Source organism: Ooceraea biroi, chromosome 4, assembly GCF_003672135.1.
Source record: "Ooceraea biroi isolate clonal line C1 chromosome 4, Obir_v5.4, whole genome shotgun sequence".
Taxonomy (NCBI): Eukaryota; Metazoa; Arthropoda; class Insecta; order Hymenoptera; family Formicidae; genus Ooceraea; species Ooceraea biroi.
In genome coordinates, this window is record NC_039509.1 from 9,761,223 (window position 1) to 9,784,455 (window position 23,233).

Here is a 23,233-nt window from a genome sequence, read left to right on the forward strand (position 1 = left end):
AGAGAGAAAGGGAGAGAGAAGAAAGGAGAAAGGCTGGTTTCTCGTTGTCTGCGGTAAAATGCATTCGCGTCCCGGATCTATTATCAGTTTCTCATTATCGGATTAGAGGAGGGCGAAGGAGGGTGAGAGCTATATCAAACGGACAATCGAACCTTCGTTTCTTCCGCAGTTTTTCACCGACACAGAGTGCGATATTTCGAGCGAATGTACTCGCGCGCACGGGACCGTTCCTTGCGCAGGAGCCGTTTATTTAAGCCAGTTTGAATAATCGCATTATCGAGGATGATAAATCAGCGTTATGGCAAATGAGTGGACGAATGCGCACGGTCGGCTGTGTATTCATAAATTAATCATATTACACAAAATGCAACGCGCATTCTTCGCGCGGAGGCGAACGAACGGACGGACAGACGGACGGACGGACGAATGTTAAATAGGATCGGGCGCGCTGCATAGGGACGAATACATAGCCGTGGCTGAATACATATTCCAAATTGTCGACGACTGTTTTGACGATAAATATATATCACAGGCAGACTGTACAGACCCACGCGAATAAATCACGCGTACTGTAAACAACTCCTGGTGCTCGCGTGCACCAAAGTTGCCTCGCTATTGAAATACCGGATAAAGCTCGTCTCGTGAGGTCCAGTTCCTCTATGAAAAATCCAGGATTTTTATCTCGCGCATCAGAGATAGCGCGAAATTTCGTAATTGGTCGTATCCGTCAAGGGTAGAGATTTTTTTCAACAAATATTCGACGTGTCTCGCACACGTGGTACACAAGACTGTCACGTCTAAATAATTAATTGCATTCACCGATATTATTTTTTAAATGAACGAAATATGTTCCACGCGACGAAAAATGTTAAAGTGCTCTCTCTCTCTCTTCGCCTGTATTTAAATATTAAATATTTACATACATATGCCGCTGTCTATATGTGTATATTTGTTACGAATAAATTGGAACGACACTGTTGCAAAGTGCTTCGCTATAAAATTAAATAGTACCTGTCAGCAGAATCATGTTTCTTTACGCACACGTACACATGCGCGCATTTGCGTATTTACTGCAAACAGAAACATTTATACGAATATTATAACCAGAGAGAGAATATTATCACGTAGCAGAGATTCATAAACAGGAGCATAATAGCGCATTGTCCTCATTTCGCTATTATAGTCATATTATCAAGCCGCATTGTTTAAAACATTCACCAATGGGAAAGTTACTTCAGTCGACAGTCGTTTTCCACAAGTTTGCGTCATTCGGCCGGACGACGGTATCACGCTGGTCAATCCGACAGGGAGGCCACCCCGCTTTCCCCATCGGGAAAAGAGATTGCCGTAATTATTGTTTTACGACGGCCGCGAGGTTTCTAACGGACCGTCACGTAGCTTTTACGGCGCATCTGGCGAAGCGCGACAGTAAACGAGAGAAAACGGAAATCGAGACGATGAGAACGCGACCTTTGTCAGTTGCCGAGAGACCGGACGTTGAATTTTCCGCAGAGATAAGCGAGTTCACAACCCTCCCCCCCCCCCCCCGATATCCAATTCTTGAGGATCTTTTCTTTCCCCGTTTCAGTAATTATTTTTGCTGGTGGACGTTTTCCACCGCGACCTACATAATAAAATCGATACGCGACTCATAACTTGGACAGAAGTGAAGTATAATAAATGCGATGAGAGGAATGTTTGATTGAAGAATCCTGTTATATATGCAATTTTTTTCTTTCTGTTACAACACATAAAAAATATTTTTATCATATACATCGCATGGAATTCCACGATGGATGGAATTTTTGGAGCGCTTTACGCTTTATTATGCTTTTCAAATATTGTGCACCTTTTCATATAAATGATGGAAAGAGGTTGTTAAAAATGTGACGAAATCTCACTTTATCGCTAGCGGCGTTTCATTTTCTCAGTTTACTTCCGTCGTGCAGCTATACAGGACGCCGCCTTGTCGTTAATGGTTTTAAAGTCTTTATAGGATTATATGTACAGAGTCGCCTCTCTCCGCGTCGTGCGGAAGATTAACTGGCCGACGACTTTCTCATTTACCTTCCGCCGTCCTAGATCTCATTTCGTCAAGCACGAAGTTTCCAAATTGCATCTATTACCCCATTACTCGGTTAAGTCACGTGATTGGGGCAAGTTGCACCCAAAACGAAGCAGACATCCTCTCGGTTATACCAGCGCAAGTTGCGCAGTTCGTCCGTGAAATGACGATGCTGGCGAGTTTAATAATTAATTTAATTAATTAACGAAGAAATGTGCAGATCAAAGATGAAATATTAATACAAGAACATCAAAAAGAAGGATTTAACAAAAAGAAAAACTGAATGTTTTCAATAATGATCCGTCAGTGATGAGATGAATAAGAGAGAGATACGCGACAATCGAGAGTTTCAGAAAATTTATCAGTACATCTATATATATTGGGTCATTAAGTATGAAACTTTACAAATAGAACATAAACTTTTGCATTTTTTGGCACATGGACATGATTTATTTTCAATCGAAGTATGCGCCCATGTTATCTACACACTTCTGCCATTTTAGTGGTAGTTGGTCTATGCCTCTACTATAGAAGCCAGGAGTACGGGAATCGATGAAGTCGTGGAAGGCTGTTTCGACTGCCTGTTGAGAATTGAAGAATTTTCCCACCAAGAAGTTGTCCAAATTCCGGAAGAAGTGATAGTCGGTAGGTGATAGATCTGGTGAATATGGTGGATGACGGAGAGTTTCCAATTCCAACTCCTGTAGCTTTGCCACGGTCAGTCGTGCAGTGTGCGGTCGAGCATTATCATGCAACAGGATTGGCATTGACCGATTGACCAATTTCGGTTGTTTAATAGCAAGTTGTTGCATCATTTCGTCCAGTTGCTTGCAATATACTTCAGCCGTTATCGATGTACCAGGTTTCATAAAGTTGTAGTAGATAACACCTGACCTGGACCACCAAACAATCACCATAAGCTTCTTTTGTGTAATGTTGGGTTTCGCGTGATGTCTCGGTGGTTCATCAGCGTTCAACCACTGATGTGAGCGTTTACGATTGTCGTAGAGTATCCACTTTTCATCGCAGGTCACAATTCAATTCAAAAAAGATTCATTTTTGTGACGGGAAAGCAAAGAAAGTGAAGCCTCTAGACGTTGCGCCTACTGCGCATCGGTCAATTCGTGCGGGACCCATTTGTCCAACTTCTTTATCTTACCAATTGCAGCTAAATGAACCAATATGGTGGGTATGGAAACATTGAATATCGATGCCAATTCACGTGTACTTTGAGATGGATCGGACTCTACTACGGCTCTCAAGTGATCATTATCCACCTTCGTCTTTGGTCTTCCACGTGGCTCATTAGCGAGGCTGAAATCTCCATCTCTGAAGTTTTTGAACCAATTGCCCACCGTTGCTTTAGTAGTTGAACCTTCACCAAATACAGCGTTGATATTACGAGCTGTCTCCGACACTGTGGTTCCACGGCGAAACTCATATTCATAAATCACACGAATTTTGGACTTTTCCATAGTTCTATAAAAAAGAATCCACCAATAAAACTAATGAAGATATTTGAACAAACAAATATGACATTTGAAGAGCGAACATACATTTATCATACTAACCTAACCTGATACTGACGTCTGGCGCCAAATTTGAGATAACAAATGTTAAAGATGGCGCTTTTACATTTGTAAAGTTTCATACTTAATGACCCAATATATAAGCCAAATACCACTCACTCACTCACTCACTGACTCATCAACGTGCAGCCCGAACCATTGCACCTATCGACTTGAAATTTTAAGGGTATATTACTACTATCACGTAGGTGCTCACTAAGGGAGGGTTTTCCGAAATTCCACCCCTAACGGGTGAGAAGCGATAAAATGTGTTTTTATTTAATTCTACACATAAATATCGCGGGCGAAGCCGGGACGGGGGATGCTAGTTATTAATATCATGTTAAATTTTAAACGATCCAAACTACCTCTCACTTTGATTTGCTGATCAATGAAATCGGATGAGACCAACTAATGTCTCACTAGCGGTACGGACGTCACCATTAAACCATCAAGTTTCGCATTACGCTGTAATCGCAAACGTAATTTTCCTACATGCGCCACCCAGTATCGTTTCATAGTAATTTCGATGCAAAATTAGCCGAACGGGTTGCGGTCGAAAGCCCGCGCAAGGGGTTGAAAGCTAAACGTGATGCCGAAATGCGTAACCGAAGGTATATGAATACGATTTACTGATAACGACCGGATGAGCCGCAGCTGTTTTCTGGTTTCAATCCGTGTTTTTCTCTCTCTCTCTCTCTCTGTTTCTCTCTCGGTGAAAACTTTTATCGGTTTCGCGCGAATATTTTCGTCCCCGTAACCGTCCCCGAGGGATTCACTCCACGTTCGCTCGTTCGGAATGAACGTGCCGTAAAAAAGCGTTCCGCACCTCCGGCGAAAGTACATGTTAATTTCAGAAATCGTTGCGGAACGTTGTGTATTTGTTGCGAGTGTTGTGCCGATGCAGAAATAATGAACTTTGATGAATTTTATCTCCGTGCAAAAATTTTCTGTATCTTGATTATTTGCGCCTCTTTGAAACGCGCGATCGGCGCAAGCAAGATTTATCCCTCGAACGAGAGTGCTCGCGGTGAGAGCAATTGTCTCTCTGATTTAAAGACCACGCTGTTGTCGCTGTGTATATACGTGGACGACAGGTTGTTTGCGCTCACAAATCTTAATCGCTGCCTTGTATACTCGTCCTGATATTTCTGGTGCAGCATCCTCGAAACGCATTCGGCAAAAATGTTTTTCCGGAAGATTTAACTAACGTGTTCCACAAGTTACGTTGCTAAACGTAACCATAAATATTACAACCACTCGAGCCACAAAATACTCCATAAACATCAAGAGCCGCAACGGCCAAGTGTAGCCGCAACGTGTTATCGCAAATAATCTCGGTACGAGCGCGAGAAATAAAACACGAGAATATGCGTGTCGGTGAAAAAGGTACACGTAATTAATAAATAACTGCAAATATCAAGGCGTTTAATTTCGAGTAAACAATTTACCGAGTTGCTGCACTCGTTAAATTCGCCAGACAGAAAGGCTCGACTGGTGCCATTCAGCGCCGTTAAAGTTTCCCGCTGCGTAAGATTGATGCCCGAGCAGGTGTTTCGCTCCCGGAGAAATTTCGTTTCTTTGAAACTCGTCCAAGCGCGAATGATCGAGCCTCGAGCGTATAACATTCTAATTACTTTATTGATGCGAAACTCATTGATCAAAGTATTCGCTCCGATAACCATTCAACGGCAGTTCGATCTGGTTCTTCTTGGTTGAAACCTGCAGGTCCTAACAATCTTCTCCTTCGTCCTTTTCCATGCAATTAGGACCCGGCCGAGAATCTGCTTTGAAGCTTGCTGCAGTTATCGCCGGGAGAGACGGAGCCCGACATTTGATTCCCGGTTAATTAGCCTCCTCCTGGGCAAGATAGATCTCAATTTACATTCCACGGAGTCGATCTGCGTTGCTAGTAACACCCCGGCGGGACGAGAACACGCCGTTCCCTTTTCTCCTCCTCACTCTCATCCCCCTTGCAGCTACCTCACGTGGAACGCCTCACCGTTCATTTGTGCCCGTACACCTGCACGCGACGGATCCTAACCACTTGTACATTATGCAAATTGCATAACGTAGACATGGCGAACTGTTATCTCGGGTTATCAACCCCCAACTGATAATGATATCAAAAATCAAGGAAAAATAGATCGAGAAATATACGAAGAAGCCAATTTTGAGAGTTTGTTATTAAAAAGGACGTTTAATGTTCAGAGTAAAAAGATTGCTGTTTCGACACGAGCGCAAGATTATTTTAGTCTCTGGTTGATTCCGGTGCACTTGGCTCGGCGCAACAACTCTATCGCATTTCTTCTCGAATTCGTTCTTGACGATACGACCTCATCGCTGATCCTACGAAACCGCCGCATTATCGTTATTTGTTTCTGGTATTATGTTTCCCCTCTATGATCCCGAGATTTCGACGTGATTCGCGAGATTCCGCAGAAACGACGACGACGACGAGGCAGCGCAAAATCGAATCGGCTCCCGAGTTATTGCGACGTAAGCGATTATTGAATTTCTGGAAATGAAACTTTATACGAGCTCGACGTCCGCGCGCCCACCCTTCTTTCCGAGGCACTTATACGAGGTTTGTCCGTATATTGCGATCGTTCGCTCGGCTCGATTGTTTACCGCAGGCCTTCATTGGCCGTCGCATCCCTTAACGCTTTTCTCACAATTTTAGTAGTAAAAAGAAAATACGTTTTTCACGTGCGCCCTCAGAACATCGGGCCAATCTGCTCAATAATCAAATTAATGAATTATCTCACCAGACCGTAATATGCTCATACAGCGTGGTTTATAATATAATTCATGCATCGTCAACAGTTATAAATTAAAGTAAATAATTATAAAGCACACCGCAAACGGATGCAGATGAAAGTCAGTTACTATGTTACGCGATACCAATAACGTTGCGATAAAAGTGGGACATTTGATATTGAATAATCCTGCTTACGTTTACGCGCGAGCGCTCGTTCCTATTTTGATATTGACTCCCAGGACGCCGTTCTCGGCAGAAAGGAGCCTCGAAATTTAAAGTGCCGGTAAAATATCGTGAAACTTCCGCGGTGTACGCGACTCGCGACAAAGTCGTGAACCACTCGATTTCCTTCGGACGAAACTTTCTTTCGGCCAGTTTCCGGCAGCCGGGCTTTAATGCGGCACACAGTCGGGCGGTACATTATGCGCCACTCGCATGGAACGCGTGCTATTATCGACTTAATGAAGACGACGCCAAAAGTTTCGGCGTCGCAGGACCTTCGCGCCTCACCGGCTGATAATATTCTAAATGATCGCCGATAATTGTTCTGGAATCCGTCGCGTTTCGCAGCGGAACGCCGCTGATCGTTGATTCCCGCGTATTATCGCGCAGCCGTGAATTAGTCACGATTATTGTTGCGATTTGATTATTACGGCCATTACTGGCCGCGCCTGGTAATTAATCACAGTAATGCAGCGAACGAATGCACAAATGGCATACGTGACGGATTAATTCCATTGAAATATTCAGGATGACTCCACGTCCGTTTTATAACGCCGCGATAATGCCGCGAATATAGAGCCGACTGCGAAGCCGACTTGGCCAGGTCGAATGAGATATCATAAAACGTCAGATGCGATATTTCGCGACGCGGCGCGGCGTACCCGTGATAATCCGCGCGTCGCGTCGTAACGAACACGCATCGGGATGCGGTAGGGTAGCGCGAAGGGTGAGTGCATGTGAGCAGCCGTGACGTCGCCCGGCCAAGTTTTAATACCGCATCGTTTAACGTCCGGGACGTCTATTGTGCGCCACTCGCGCGGAATGCGATCCATTATCAATTTAATGAAGCCCGCGCGCGCGAGAGAGAGAGTTCGCGACACGTCGCGTCGCCCAGCTACTTTTTAACTCGGACAATTCCCCGACTAACTCCGCTGGAAGTTACGCGCGCGCGGAATGCACCGCACGTGCGCAAATTGTTTCTCGATGAAATTCGGTGCTCCCGTCCCTCTCCCCCCTCCCCTCTATCTATCTATCTCTATCTCCCTCTCTCTCTCTCTCTCTCTCTGTCTAGCTGCATAAAAAATGTCGATGCGAGAGATGGTCGAAATTGATTGATAAATACGCGATTTACGCGACGCGGGATTCATATATGCGATGCGCGTTTAAATACACATTTGCATGGTGACAGTCGTGTTATTAAACATTGCATTTTGATCGGGCAGTAATTAGTAACACGTACGTTTCATCCCGGACATTATCGTGCTAATCAATCGACTGCCACTTTACCGAGACAAACGCGTAACCGTAATGCGATAAAGCGATTTGATGGACTGTGATGGACAATTTTCGACAGCCACGTCAGTGTGAAAAAAATGAATGGGTATCTTTGGGGATTTGCTGCAGCGAATGCAGGAATTTACGCCAGTAAAATCGAAGAAACGTCATCGCATTTCACTCGTTAAGAAACTTCGTACTTTACAGCATCGCAATAAAGGATTCTCCGCACGATCCACTTGAATACGAACTGATAGCGCATGATTGCTCCGTGTACGACCTCGCCAAGAGATTTAGAGACACCGATGGCTGAAAGAGTGTCAAAGCAAGAACTGTTTAACGAACTGTCTGGCAAAGGGCCTCGACAAGAACGTGTCTCAAAGACATCGGAAGTACTTACCGGCCACTGATCAGTGTCCTCTCGCCGCTTCGACTTAATTTCCGTCAAATCGCCAGGCATGTATCCCGCGGCTCGAGAAATTCTTTGTGGTTCCGTCAGCTTTGTCACAAGTGTTTTGCATCGGATCTTGCATGGAACGCGCGAGAAATGGAACCAAATGGATTATGAGCTGCCATTAATCGCGATAATGATTGCGCTGGTCGAATGACGGGCTGCGATAAATTTATACGAATCCAAGTAGAGAGAAATTTTCGCTGAAATTGATGCGGCATTTACATTTGTAACGTAATGATGTATAAAGGATCGCTGGCACGGTTGGATTTAATGAGAATACATATCGCATTAATTATATATCGCGCGCAGTTAATTAGATTCTCCGAGCATTTAATAGCTTCTCCGAGCATTTAATAGCTTCTCCGAGCGATATTAATGTTCGTTAGTTGAAATGCCTCTTTGTTTTCATTTTATAAATAAAACACCACCACACCGGAATAGCACCGGAAATCAAACGAGCGGAAATCTTCCGGAAGGGACACAGTGAACGACATTTGATTAAGGTTTATTTTATTACGTAGTCGAAAAAGATTTCTCATAATATCCGCTACGGATGAAATATTGTGTCGCGAATCGAATAAAATTCTCGCTCGATCATCATTCGCTGCTGAAGATTCATGGAATCGCTTGCGCGAGCAACCCTCCATCTTACAGAGGGCAGGGGGTGGAAGGTCAATGAAAAGCAGCCGGCGGGCTGCTCGAGACCGTCGGATCTGTCAAAATGCGACAGAGACGGACGACGAAGGAAGAGAGAAAGAGGGAAAGAGAAAAGAAGGTACTAAGGGAGGTAAAGGAGTACGAGAGCGATGAGAAAGGTGGAATCTAGCAAGCCTCCCGGGGAACATTGCTCAGGGGGAGGTTTAAGGAGGAAGGAGGGAATTTTATAACGAGGTAAAGTCGGATGGTAGAGGTTCGAGTTTTTCCAACCGCCAATCTGCGCGCGGGAAACCGAGTGGGAACGCTTTAAGGACGAAAAGAAGCCCACGGGGAGGAGCGGAGCCGACGTCAATGGGGCGGCCAAACTTCTTCCTGCGATGGCAGAATGCCATCGGCCGCCATCCCGCCAGTCGCACTTTCTCACGGCAGTTTCCGCGGGCATTCGTTCTTTTTGCGCCGCACCGGTACCTTCTTACCGGACGAAAAATGTAATCGAGCACGCGACAGCGAGTTGCTTAATTTTGCGGAAACTGCGCGGAGCTGCGCGAGATAGAAAGGGAGAGGAAGAGAGAGACCGACGAGAGCGGAACGCGCTTCAAACGTGAATCGACGCGGAAATACTCGCGTCAAGTATTCCCTCGCCGTTCGCCCGTACAAATGTACACACGCCACTTTACATCTTGGAGATCTCATTTGCAGTAAAGATACATGAGTATCGCAATAGCCGGGCCGCTGGTGCGTTCGTCAGGCAATATTGAACCGTTGCGTGGGCGCTCGCACGCTTTAAAGAGCGTATTTCATCGGTGACAGCGTGTCTACCATCGGGAATCAGATCAGGCGGACGCGACTTCTGACGAGACACACACGCCGATTCAATGGCGGGTCGGAAACGCCGGGACGCGGCATAATAATAGCGGCGGCCGCGAGCGTGTACGTGTCAGAAATTCGCACGTATGCACACGAGAGACGACAGCGAGAAACATAATCGCAACCGAGTTTGAATCGCGTCGCAAACTCGCGCCGCCGGGAAACATTCGCAGCGCGCTCGCCGCGTACAAACGGGATTTAATTAGCTGGGCTTTAGTTGTTGCACGTTGCTCCGTGTGTACTTCGATAACTATTTGTCGGCTAGATACCGTTCCCCGCTACGGCGCTCGCTGAATTCTCAACGAGGGTCCACGCTTCTGCATTTTTAATCCGCAAACATGGATCGCGAGATCGCGGTGGCCGCTTTCTATGCCGTTATTGCAGATGGACCCGGTGAACCCTGCATCTGCGGCTTCCTCGTCCGATCTTACGCGGCCGTAAGGTCCCTTCGATCGATCGATTGGTATTCGATTAGCCGTTGATCGATAGTTCCGCGGGCGATTTCTGAAGTTTTTGCGCCACTAATAACAACGTTATCCGCGCGCGCTCGCGTTGCGAGAGCATCGTCGGCGTGGTTTGCTGCGAGTTATAAAGTCATGTTTATCAGGGTGGACAATAAACGTAACGAAGCAAGAACAACCCCTCTTTCTCTCTCTTTCTCTCTCACTCTCACAAAGGGGATCCCAGTAAATTTTGTTACCTGATTCTGGCAAACAAACTTCAGCCCGGGTATAACTCTGCCCGAAGCCTTTCTTCATTTTCAATGAGAGCAACGCCGTGCCTACGGCACCGGAACTAATCAATGTTGCTCCCCCGCCAGGCATTTCAATTAAACTAGGTGGAAAATAAACGTTGCGTCGTAGGCGCTCGTACATCTCGCTGCGCCGGAAATGTTCGCTGCGCGGTGCGGAGAAATGCGTCCAGCGCAAATCCGTCGAATAGAAAGAAGGGAAGAATACGTTGAAGTATTTATTCAGAATGCGCAGCAGAATGATTACACGTGGAATCATTGCGAGCGTGAAACCCTTTCTCTATCTCTATCTTCCTCTTCCTCTTCCTTCCTCTGTTGAGGGATTTGCGGTAAATCGCACAAAGGAATGGTCTTCATCCCTTTGCGGTTACAATGGAATTATCACTGCGCCTTTCTTTCCGCACGAGCGTTTTCATTTAATTCCGCGAAGGGGCACGCTGATACGGGAGAGTCGCCATTCAAGCCCACCGCGCGTAAACTTTTTAATTAGTAGCGGAATAATTAATATTACGCCGACGGGCTCTCTCATTGGCTGTGCGGCACAACGATATTTTATTTTGGATCGCAAAGTTTCTTAATAATCGTAGTCGCTTGCATACACAGCTACATCGGGGCACAAGCCATCGCGACATTTATTTTGTCCGTCGCCAAACTTTTGTCGTCGAGTAATTGCGATTGCAGATGCTTCCGCGGCATTTCTATTCGTCCATTGAAAATGTTATCTCATCTGCAAAAGATGTTTCATGATTTTCCGAGTCATTAGAGAGGTTTCGATGTAAAAAATTTCAATAAGAATTTAACATCCTTATGTGGCGCTCCCAGTATCGATGCAAAAAAAGAAAAACGAAAGAAGCAGCGAGAAAGTTTTTCGCAAAACTTGTTTCCGAAAAACTTTTGAACATTGACGATCGTAACAGACGGAAGAGAACGAATTCTGTGCAAATATAAAATAGTTTCCGTTCTGGGAGAACGACCGGAAGTTAATTCGGATGTTGGGATGGCGGTAAATTGATTTTTCACATCCAGCACCTGAAAGGAACCGAGAGGAAAAACCTGCTCGCTGTTTCCTGTGTTTCTACGATTTATTTGCGAACGTTGTGTCCCGCGTCGACCGGCGCGCAATAATATTTTATGCTTGAAATATCGCGTGCTTGAGAAGCAAATATATCGAGCGCATAAATTAGTACCTGCCGTGGTGTTCGTGTTACGGGAGATTTCGCGAAAATGAAAAATTTCGAGAAAGTCTGAGGCTCGCGAGGCAGAAAAATTTGCGCAAAGGAATATACAATTACAAAACCCAAGAATTGAGATAAATCGTGACAAATCTCTCTTCGTAACAAGTTTATCTTTGTGATGCACTACGCTACTTTGCGGTCACTTCTTTTTACTTTAAAATACTAGTTTGGATAATACTACTTTAGATAGACTAGTCACACGTGTGTGGGTAAATTTGGATAAGAAGCGCAATATTTATGATGGAAACACCCGACACCATTTCTCCTTCAGCAACAAAAAGGATAAATTCTTGTACACGGTAAAACAAGGGATTCAGTACCAAGAATTAAAGAGCGGTGGCCAAGACAACGAAAAAAATACAAAGCTATATTCACGATGCAACGATGCAAACGCACCTGCGTCGCGCTGAAAAGCACATTCTTTCCGCTCACTTTAATCCGAATGCGAGCAGCTCTTTTCTCATTCGCCTTTTCTCATTGCTCTGCTTTACTTACGTAAAGAGGAATGGAGCCACTCAGCCGAGAATTACGAGAAACTTTGTTTAAGGGGAGCGAATTACATATTCATTCAAGTCCTTCCTATGTGCAACCGCTTAAAACGTTCAATGTTGATATTTCGAGTCAATTAATCAATTGATTACGTAATAAATGCCAAAAACTGAATTTTTCAGAAAGGAGAACTTTGTCGAACCGTTATATATTTGGCTTGTTTGCGTCGCTGTTTCCTATTAAAAATTATTATTAACGTGCGAGTGATCAAAGAGCGCGCGCAGTTTCGCATATTTGTTCACGCGAAATGAACTCCGCCGCTGTAATCGCGCGTTGGAATCTGCATTATGTTACCCGTATGCTATGCTACCCCTATTCCGTTATTCTCGCTGACGGTATTCCTGAAGCGCGCTCGCGACGTGGTACGGCCCCTGCCATCAAGTTTGCATCAAGTTCGCTCCGCCCTTTCGGTCGCCCATTAGATTTATACGGTGGTCGCAGCAATCGCTCCATCCACCACCATTTGCGAAGGAAGCCATGGAGACGCCCGCTCGTTTTCGATAAATTTCTTTTTTACGATTACGAAACGCTTGCAGATTGTCGGACGTAAAACGATAAATGGTAGGTTTAATCAGCCTCGGTGATTGGCAGAGCCAATTCCTACCATAACCACATCCTTGAAAATTTTATAAAATGATTTAAAAAATATCTCTCGCTCGAATTCAAGACATTTGTAAGTGAAATTAATATCAGTGAATGTCCGAGTTTCTCTACTTTTTATACGTAATAATTCTGGAGCAATAATATCAGACAGTAGTAGAAATAGTTAAAAATATATATTTAATGAATAAGTAATGATATAAAAATTTTATTAAAAATTGTTCAAGTCCATTATTAACTTGAATAATTGTACAAGTTAACTCTATCTATTTCTTTTTCACTACATAAACCGCTGCAGATAGGTGGTCATCATATTTTGGAGTTGGGTTAAACGCATAGGTATTATTTTAGTCAAATATTTTGACATTTCAGCATCTTTCTGCTTGAAGAACTCGTACGTCTAAAACAGATTCGAATTTTTACCATTAATATATAATAATATTCGTAACAAATTAATTTTATATATGAAAAATTTAATGTCACAAGTATTCTCTCTTTCTCTCTCTCTCTCTCTCTCTCTTCACATCATGATTTCCGTGTTTGTTTATATATGTACAGATAAATATAATGTAATACAAATATAAATATGATACAAATATAAAACAATAAAGAATAAATATAATAATAGAAAGAATAAACATAATAAATATAAAGAATAAATATACTGATAGAAAATTAACAGAGAAAAATAAGTGTTGAGTATAAAATTATGTTAAAAAGAATATACCTTGTTAAGTTGTTTTTCGGAATATATGTTTAAAATAATGTCTTTTAATACTGCAGTTCTGGAATACGATCTGTTAAAACGAAACAATATGTTTGGCTTTAATATGTTTATAATTTATATAAGCTTTCATAATTACAAACAATATACGTATAATATACGAAGAAAAGTTTCATTACATACCTAGGTTTCACATTCTCCAAATTCTGTAATATATAATTAAGTATTTCATCATTCTGTGCATATTTTGCAATAAGTATACCAAAAATGTGAGAATGCTGATTATGTGTCATTATTGACTTGTTTACTCCTATATGTAATATTCTAAAATAGTCGATGACGATTTCCGGATTTTCAGAGCAAGTCAATACTTCTAAAACTACATCCTTATGTGTTCTTATATATAAGTCCATGACTTTAGTCCAGGTTATAAGGTCTGCTCCCTTTAAGCCATAACAATATATCCATGTTTCCCACGGCAATATAGATCTGTATATCAAAATGGAAAAAAAAGAAAAAAAAATATATATAAAATATATATAATTATATCTTTATAAAAATATGGATAAAAGTTATATATCTTGACCACACAAATCATTTCTTAAGAGCATTGAGATAAAAAAGCATAAAACATAGACAAAGTGATTATGAGATAATATCATTATTGTAAAAAACTTACGTATATTGCTCGAGATTGTCAATACGCTGACTCAATTTATAAACTGCTCTTTTTTCGCAAAGAAGATCACCGTAAGTACAGGCCCATGTTAAGGCGGTTCCTCTCATTAATTTTGTAATACCATCATCGGCAGAATCATCTTCGTATCCAATATTCCGAACAAGCCCGTTCAAACTGTCTAATATTTGTACCTAGAAATTGTTAAATAATGTAACATAAACTCGTTAATAATAAAAATCAATAGTTGATATAAAATTCCTATTTTACATGCAGCTATTCAATATCTAATATTTCTTAACAAACTCTGTTCCGATCTACCCTTAAAGCATATAAAACCGCAGGTTCTCCAAATGGGAGTAAAAAGAATTTCCACTGGTATGATAAAATTCGGAACATGGGAAGCCATGCTATATAATCCACTTCTTTCGATAGATAACTCGTAATTTGTAAAAATATATGGAAATCAAGATGTTTTTCCACCAGGAAGTAATAGGCATCGTCAATGAGTTGTGCACGATTCATAACGTGTATTTTTGTAAATTCGTCAGAATCTAAGCAATCCGCGATTTTTTCCCAATTTTTAGCATCATAATTAACACGATAATATCCTGTTGTGCAAAAAAATAAATTTTATCAATTACTAGAATTTCTATTTCAATTTCTCGAAAAAAACCAATATAATAAAAATATGATAGTCTATTATATCTTATATTTGTATAGTGTATTTCATATTATATATTCCACTCACCAGCTTGTTGAAAATTAACTATAATCCAATCAGTTGGAACAGTTGGGACTGATATACTCCTGTGAATGTTTAGCCACAGAACAGGCATAGTCTCGGGAAAATCGAGATGCGAATATACAACGAAAGTCACAGGTATCCACCGCGTCCTGTTATCAGCTCTCATCTTACCATCGTAATGCGATATTGTCGTTTCGCTAATTTCATACTTTCGTCTCACTTGTACCATAGGATATGTCGTTTGATTTAGCCAAATATGCATTACTTCTTTTATCTCAAAATGCTTAAATTTAATGTTTGCTTCGTTTAGAACAGTTTGCATGGTGTCCCAGAAATCATCAGGAGTAGCCGAACCAAATTGACTAAAATAAAATAACATTGTTAGCAATAAACATATTTTTCCAATAGATTGCACATTAAGAACTATAAACGTACTATTTATTCCAACTAAATGCATTAATTAGCTCCAATTATTTTTCTATGATATTTAGAGAGAATATGACATAAATACAAAATAATTTATTATAAGATATAATATGTATATAATTTACAATTGGTAAAAACTGACGTTATAATATGAAGGTCTAATTATTTTTTATGCGTTACATTCATTTATAATTTTTAATAACGAAATAAAACATCTGTTACTATATTTATGGTGTTTGTTATTATAAAATATAAATTTATTATATATATATAAAATATATTATCATATTGTAGTTACTCACTATTTGTCTAAATAGGTGATGATACTATTCTGGAATACCTTGTCAGTAACCAAATATTTCAACATATGCAACAGGACAAGTGCTACAATGATTCATATCATAAAAATCACGTAACATAAAACATAACATAAAATAAAATTACAATTATGTATAAAGTAACTTTGTAATAGAGTCTTACTTTTGTCTGCAACAATCAAAGATTCAATAAAATCTGTTTCATAAGTACTTTTAGTGTAGAATAATATATTCTTTCTTGATACAGTATCATCTAACTGAAAACACTTTTGTAGGCTGAGCACTATAAAATCCATCATTCGCCATTCTTCATACATCTAGAGACAAGAATGTTATGATAGAAGTAAAAAATATTGGAAAGAGAAATCTATCTTTTTAGATATATGTATAAGTAAGCTTACTCGTTACACCTAAATTAGCTTTGTTTTTTAATTTTCATTATAATTTCAATAAAGTAATATAAATTAAAAATTAAAAGTGTAATAGATTGCATTTTCTCTAAAATAATATGTAAATTCTATGTGTGAGATTACATAACATCCGCGACAATAATTGTTATCTTTTTATAATATTCTAATCTTTAAAAATATATAATATTGTCTGGCTATTCTCATTATATTATAAAAAAGTTTTATAAAAAATGGAAAATTTTAAACAACCATTCCAGTTTTGGAAAATAAAATCGATTTGTTGTGCATTATCAATAATTGGTTTTCTTTTCAAGTACACAAGCAAGCTCGCGTTAACAATATAAAGTAACCTGGTCAAGGATGTACAGTTTGAAGTATAGAGCAAATCCATTGCTTAACCACATGTCAGACCACCAAGTCGGACCAACCACACTACCGAACCATTGCTTTGCCATTTCATGTGCTATGAAGCTTATCAGATTGATTTTCTGAATTTCGTTATTTTCATTAGTAATCAGTGAGTCTCTAAAATATAATTTGTCCATATAAAATATTGTTTTGCATGGCATAAATGTAACATATCATTAATGCTTCTTTTTAGTTGTACTCATTATTTACTTCAAAAGCAGCATTCCCCAACTACTCGAGTTATTCGGCACATTATCTGGTACAATGATGATATCAAGTTTAGGAAGTTTCATGATAGTTTTTGTATATCGGATCAAGTGATTGGCGACCGTACGATACTGCTGGGTGAGATTATGTACGAAGTCCATTGGTACATTCTGTCTGCACCATATGTGGAAAATACTATCGTTGTTACAACGACCCACTTCGATCACTGCAATCCCAAGGAGATGAGTAGACATTAAAGGAGTCTTCTTGAAGTGGGACAACACCATTAAATCCCTGTCATTATACCGTTCTTCTCGTATTGGCATAGTCGAGAAGGCCAAGTATCGTAAATGATGTTCCACAGAAACGTTGAAAGTGGCCTTTAATGCTGGCTCATCCCAACACGGAAATGTTTGTCGAGCAGCAATCTTATCGAATTGCGTTACGAACATCCATCTAAATTTGATTCAGAACATAGTGTTACACGATGATAGTGATACATTTTCAATTATCATTGTCAAGCACGCACGTACAAAACGTGATACGTGTTGATAAGTCTAGTTACTTGCATAGAGAAGACTAATTATATTTATTTATATCATTATATTATATTAGGTTGTAACAAAAGTTCGTAACATGTTTTTAATAAAATTTCAAGACAATTATTACAATATATGTGTACAGATATTTATTCATACATATATGCGCTGTATTGTTCCACTACTATTTGTCATTTTTGCGGTAGCTTCATGATTCCTTCCTTCCAGAACTTTTTATGTTTTTCGCAAGAAAATTTAAACTTAAATGCCAAGAACTTTTGTGTTACAACTCAATATGTAATATGAAAAAATTCTTATTCGAATAATAATTAGTTTTCTTGATAATTAAATTAACTAAATTCGTTAATGCGTGCTATATTTTGTACATCAAGCTATAAATAGTATTGCACAGTTATTTATTAGTGTTATTTCATCCAGCTTTACATGATTTCAAGCTTTCAAAATATAATATCATGCCAGCGACAATAGTAAAAATATGCAACTTATAAGTAACAATTCTCAATATTTTAGGATTTACTTACTTCATTTTGTTATGTATCTTCCTATCGGGAATCTTGAGAAAACCTTGTCCTTTCTCAGAGAAGTAACCCATATACTTAAAGCACAGAGTGTAGAACCCAGGTAATAACGTGTTAGTGAAATAAAGAACTAGAACGTGCGGGACTCGATGTCTATGTTCTATCGGCGTATAAATCGTACCGTTCTCATAAATTAATTTTGTCTTCAGTTGGTTTATTTCCAGCTTTAGTGAGTGCAAACTTATGTATTGCGTGCCATAAAGAATTTTGATGGTAATATTAGTTTCACCGCCGAACGTGGTTTTCTCCACGTCGTCGTGCGTATATAATTTTAACCGAATGTCATAGTGTATTGGTAGTACGCCGGGTGGCAAACGATAATTACTTAAGCACTTTTCATCTGTTTCATTCTTAGCACACGAGTCTGTTGCAGTAATGAATATTGGGCTCGCTATTAATAGTAAACACTTTAAGAATATCACAGCAGTGCTCATTTTCGATATCTGTGAACATTTTTTCGAGAAAAAGAATTGTATTTAATTAACATATAAAGCATTTTATATTGCCAATCGCCGCGATTTAACCTTGAGAGTTTTAGATAAACTTATTTTTCTACGTTCTCAACGAAAAATATATTCTACTTTCAGTAATTTATTGTATATTAAACTTGAACGCTGACTGAAATACAGTCCTGTGTGAATAACTAACTGCAATTAATTTATTATCACTAAAATCCGTTAATTTTGTAACTATGTTAGCACAGTTGTAAGAGTTATGACTTACCATCTTGAGAGACTGGTGAGAACTAGACAACATAGCGTTATCTATTATTTTAAAAGGCATGGTAGCGTTGAGCAAACAAAAGATTTGAACTCCGGTAGCATGCGATAGCATGTGGTGGGAATGTGTGGGAATGCTCTCCAAGCTACGTATCGAGTCCGTGTGCTCACAGACACGATACACAGCTCGGTACGTCACGAAACATCCCCACTACATCCCTATCACATGCTATCGCATGCTGCCGGGGTTCTAATCTGACATCTTCGATAACAAACCCTAAGAGGTCATAGAATTTGACAAATACGGTATTCTAGGCACTGGTCTAACAAATCGATGAATACGAACGTAGGATGTTCTCTTGAGCCATAGGATGTCCTTCATTAAACACGTTTTCTTTAAATTCTGAACTCTGGTCGATTTGGAGTCCATCTTTTCTTTATTAAAGAAACATTTTTAGCTTTTAGAAGCGTCGGAGCATTTAGAGCTTTTAAATTCCATAGTAGTTTTTTATGAGCTTATTTTATGAATTCCGGACTTAAAAATCAGCTGAGAACTCTTAGAACTTGAAAACCTTATGTTTTTACTTTATAGCTTCTTCATTTATAAAATTTATTTATAAAACTAAGGTAATATGTATAATATGTGAAACTTGTAATGAATCACGAACTAAAATATTAAACTTATTTTATTTCGAATTAATTGGAGAAAATAAAAAGATTGAGCAAATTCTATTTCGAATAAATGATCTGATTAATAATTCATAAACAGATAACAAAAATACCTTTAAGTTTTTTCTGCAGGGAAAGAAAATAACGTTATAAGTAACGTTATAAGTAACTAATTGTTATAAATACATTTGAGAGAATTAATATAGATACAAATATAAAAATAAGATAATAAAAAAGAGTAAGGAAAAGTTTCATATACATTATGATATTTATATTTAAGAGAATTAAATTAGAATTAAATACTGGAATAAATTAAATCAGAATTTTATATAACCTATAAGTTAACTTCGCTCCATTTCTATGCTAATATGTCACGTATTAATATGTCACATATTAATCTTGTCACGTAACATAATGTAAGTTTACAATTAAGTTTTAATTCTTTTTTTTATTTTAAACCAAAGTTTTATGAAACTTCCATATTTTACACATTCTAGTGCACATAGTGCTTTTATTTTCGTTTGTAGTTGCTCAGTTCAAAGTTTAAACATGTAAAATAGGCTACTCTTTCTTTAGTTTGTTAACTGTGTAACTGTAAACGAAATTATTATAATTAGAAGCAACAAACGAAACTACAAACGAAATGCTATCATTTCGTATATTCAGAACAAAAAAACATGAATAATTTTATGAATAATTTTATTCGTTAAAACAGTTGTTTAGGACTTAGCGGATTCTTTAGTTTTAGATGCAACTTTTGTAAAATGTATACTTTCTAAATTTTCTTTATTTTTTGGTTCATCTTTGTTTCGATTACAGAAGTGAATTTGAACAGCGCGCCACAGCTTCCCCATAATGGTGTTAATAGGAACGTGGTCATGTACTGTTCAAACTACATTAATTACTTTCAACAAATTGTGATGGAATATGCTACAGCTCCACGTTGTAAATTATCTAATAGTTACACCAAACAAAGCATATACCTGACAGCTTATTATATCTTTTTATATCTATATCTTTTTACATACATCTTTCCAATAAAGAAAATTATCTAGTAGTCTAATTCAAAGTGTGATCCATTTAGCGCCATAAAGGCTTCAAAACTTTCTATCCCTCTTTTTCTTTCGTATGAAAAGAAAGATAGGAAGCGTCAATTTTTTTGTATCAAGTAATATAAACTAATAAATCAAATAGATCAAAGATTTATATTAAATAGTACATTTCGACAGTGGACAAGAAAACTTCTATTTTCGAATAACGTGACAATGTCGACAGTACATCCGGACGGTATACTTTTATCGACCCCCGAGAAACTTCGCTGTGATCTATCACTATCTTTACTTTTTCCCACAATTTTTTTAACTTAAGGTTAAAACTTAAAATGAACGAAATATACGATATGTAAGCATGGTATCGATATACTACATCGTGCGTGTGAAGTTTAACTGCAACATTGTTGGCCGTACAAGCGTTGCTTATACAGTCACGCCAATATTCGCATACAATTCGCATTTTATTCCCATGTGATGTGTGTGGGATTGCAAAACAAGGACAATGGTAAAAAGGAAAATTGTTTAATGCATGTACGAGTACCGCGTGGCGTTTTTTATGCGCACTGCGATACCGGCGTGTTAATTTCGGAACGCTTGCTGCTGGTCCAATCGCTGTCCGGGATAAACCAAACTTCCAAAATGCACAGTTATTAACGCTTTCAGCGATGCGTAGTTGCCGCAGGTTTTTTCTGCCACTCGGGAGGCAATTTATTTCCTCGCTGCAAACGTGTTGTTGAGGAGAATTTGCATTCGGTACGACATGTTTATTATGCCGATTGCGATTTCCTGTTTACTGCGATATATGAATTAACAAAATCTCGAAATGGAAATGCATGCTTATCGAATGGCAAGTATAGCCTTTAACTATTAAATAATCGTCAATAATAATTTGTGCGCCCTCTGCGAGATTAATTTACTACTGGAACTTAAAAGGGCTTGCTGTAATTTTTCCAAAGTGTATCCTTTTAAATAAAATTAAAATTACAAGCTTATAAAGCGATGTTGTGTTTTCCAATTTAAACAGATGTATAAAAATATCTATTTATCATTTCGTGCAAACGGTTAAAACAGTTAAAAAGGTCATAACAGAATCGTCGCTCTTAAATTATAATATCTCCCCATGAAAGTAAATTAATTGGAATAATTTTATTATTCGAGTTGTCTTTCTCCCTCCTTTATTTCTTATTTCAAATAATAAATGAGTTTCATAACTCTAGTGCTCTTCAGTTAATACTCTCAGATTAACTTATTAAATATGTAAAAGAAGCGGGGAAGTCATCGCGAAGCTTACGAGGACAGAAAGTAAAGTTGTACTCGTCTTTAAAAAGAGTTGCTGGAACTTTTAAAATATATTCCGTTTTTCCTGTTACGTTCATCGGATTATCCTCGGTTTACTCCAGTTTGAACTTTGCAAGCGTAATAATAATAAATAAACATAATAATAAAGGTTTCAAAACGAATCAAGACGGAAGAATTGTTTTCGTTTATCGTGCTCGAACGGAAATGTAACCTATATAATGTATGGACACGGAGATCCTTGAAATAATAATTATACAACATACAAATAATAACAAAGCCATTAATATCCCGTGACAAACATCAGTCCCGATAAATAATTAACGATAACAATATCTTTCTACACATCGATTATTTATCGTTGTGCACATGTAATGTTGTGCTCAATCTGCGATTCAATTATGCCAGCTAATAATTATAATATCTGTGTGCAGTGATAGAAACCAATGTTAATCCCCGGCGGGATGGCCGCTGTTCGACGCTCGACGGCCCATGAACAATAATTCGCATCGCAGTGCAAAATTAATTTTTACGACCGCGTCGATTAAACGCTCAACGGGGCCGTGCGGCCGCTCGAAAACGCGCGGATGGCGACGGGACGTGGCTAATGATTCATCAATTTCAATTTCGATAATTTACACGCCTGCGAAATTACGCTCGGTCGTTCCACCGTGCGAAGAAATACGATCCGCCTGGTAATCGTCGTGCGAGCGCGCGATGTATCAAGCCTCGTTCAATCGGTCAGCCTCTCTCTTTCTCTCTCTTTCGTTTTTTTTTATTTTCGACGGTCCACAGGAGTGGATTGCGTTATTGTGAGGGTCGTCAGCGGTCGTCGCGCATCGAGAGCGTGCGGTCATCGGGCCGCCTGCTGCATTATTTCCGACATAATCGTATTCGTTCGCGGTTTATCGGCTCGCCGTTAAATCGATATATCGGGAGCGCGTAGAAGGATAACTCGCCAAATGAGTTCCACCGATGGAAATGTGTTTCGTGCACAAAATTTATCAGTTATACGAAAACCTGGTCGGGGACGATCTTTATCCGGGTGCAAAATGCGTCTGTGCAGATGGAGCAGCGGAATCAAAAGCGAACGTCGAATCGTGGAAACGTGCATCTCGAAAGTAACGTGTGTAGAAAATAGAACGTTAAAGTTGAAACATATTGAAAAATTGCGGATACTTCTTTGATGATGATACTTCAATACACGACTCATCGCGGTGCGTCCTTTTGCTCGCACAAAATACAAATGTCATTTCTAATCACCGCGAGTAGTGGCCGCCAGAAAGGACAGCTGAACGGGACAATTATTGAGACTATCCCTTGCTCGTTCTGATAATACACGAATCGAGTAAACGCCTGTGCAAAACCAGCGCGTATGAAATCGGCGAGCGTCGCCCGCGGCGATACGTTGAATGTCGCGTGGATGAACGCGCGGCGGG

The 23,233-nt window shown here is 39.5% G+C and overlaps 2 protein-coding genes across 20 annotated transcripts in view; one reads left to right on the forward strand and one right to left on the reverse strand.

Moving 5' to 3' along the window:
* Positions 1–23,233, forward strand: part of LOC105282675 (disks large 1 tumor suppressor protein) — a 452,432-nt gene that overhangs the window by 196,235 nt on the left and 232,964 nt on the right. The window lies entirely within an intron of this gene.
* LOC105282692 (aminopeptidase N) lies at positions 3,912–21,935 on the reverse strand. The gene is made up of 11 exons (XM_026969157.1): positions 18,002–21,935; positions 16,924–17,376; positions 16,656–16,830; positions 16,059–16,212; positions 15,881–15,962; positions 15,156–15,514; positions 14,726–15,015; positions 14,408–14,598; positions 13,912–14,217; positions 13,732–13,801; positions 3,912–13,404 (listed from the first exon to the last, which is right to left on the reverse strand). Exons 1-11 carry the CDS (start codon positions 18,490–18,492, stop codon positions 13,285–13,287), a joined length of 2,691 nt encoding a protein of 896 aa, XP_026824958.1. The 5' UTR covers positions 18,493–21,935; the 3' UTR covers positions 3,912–13,284.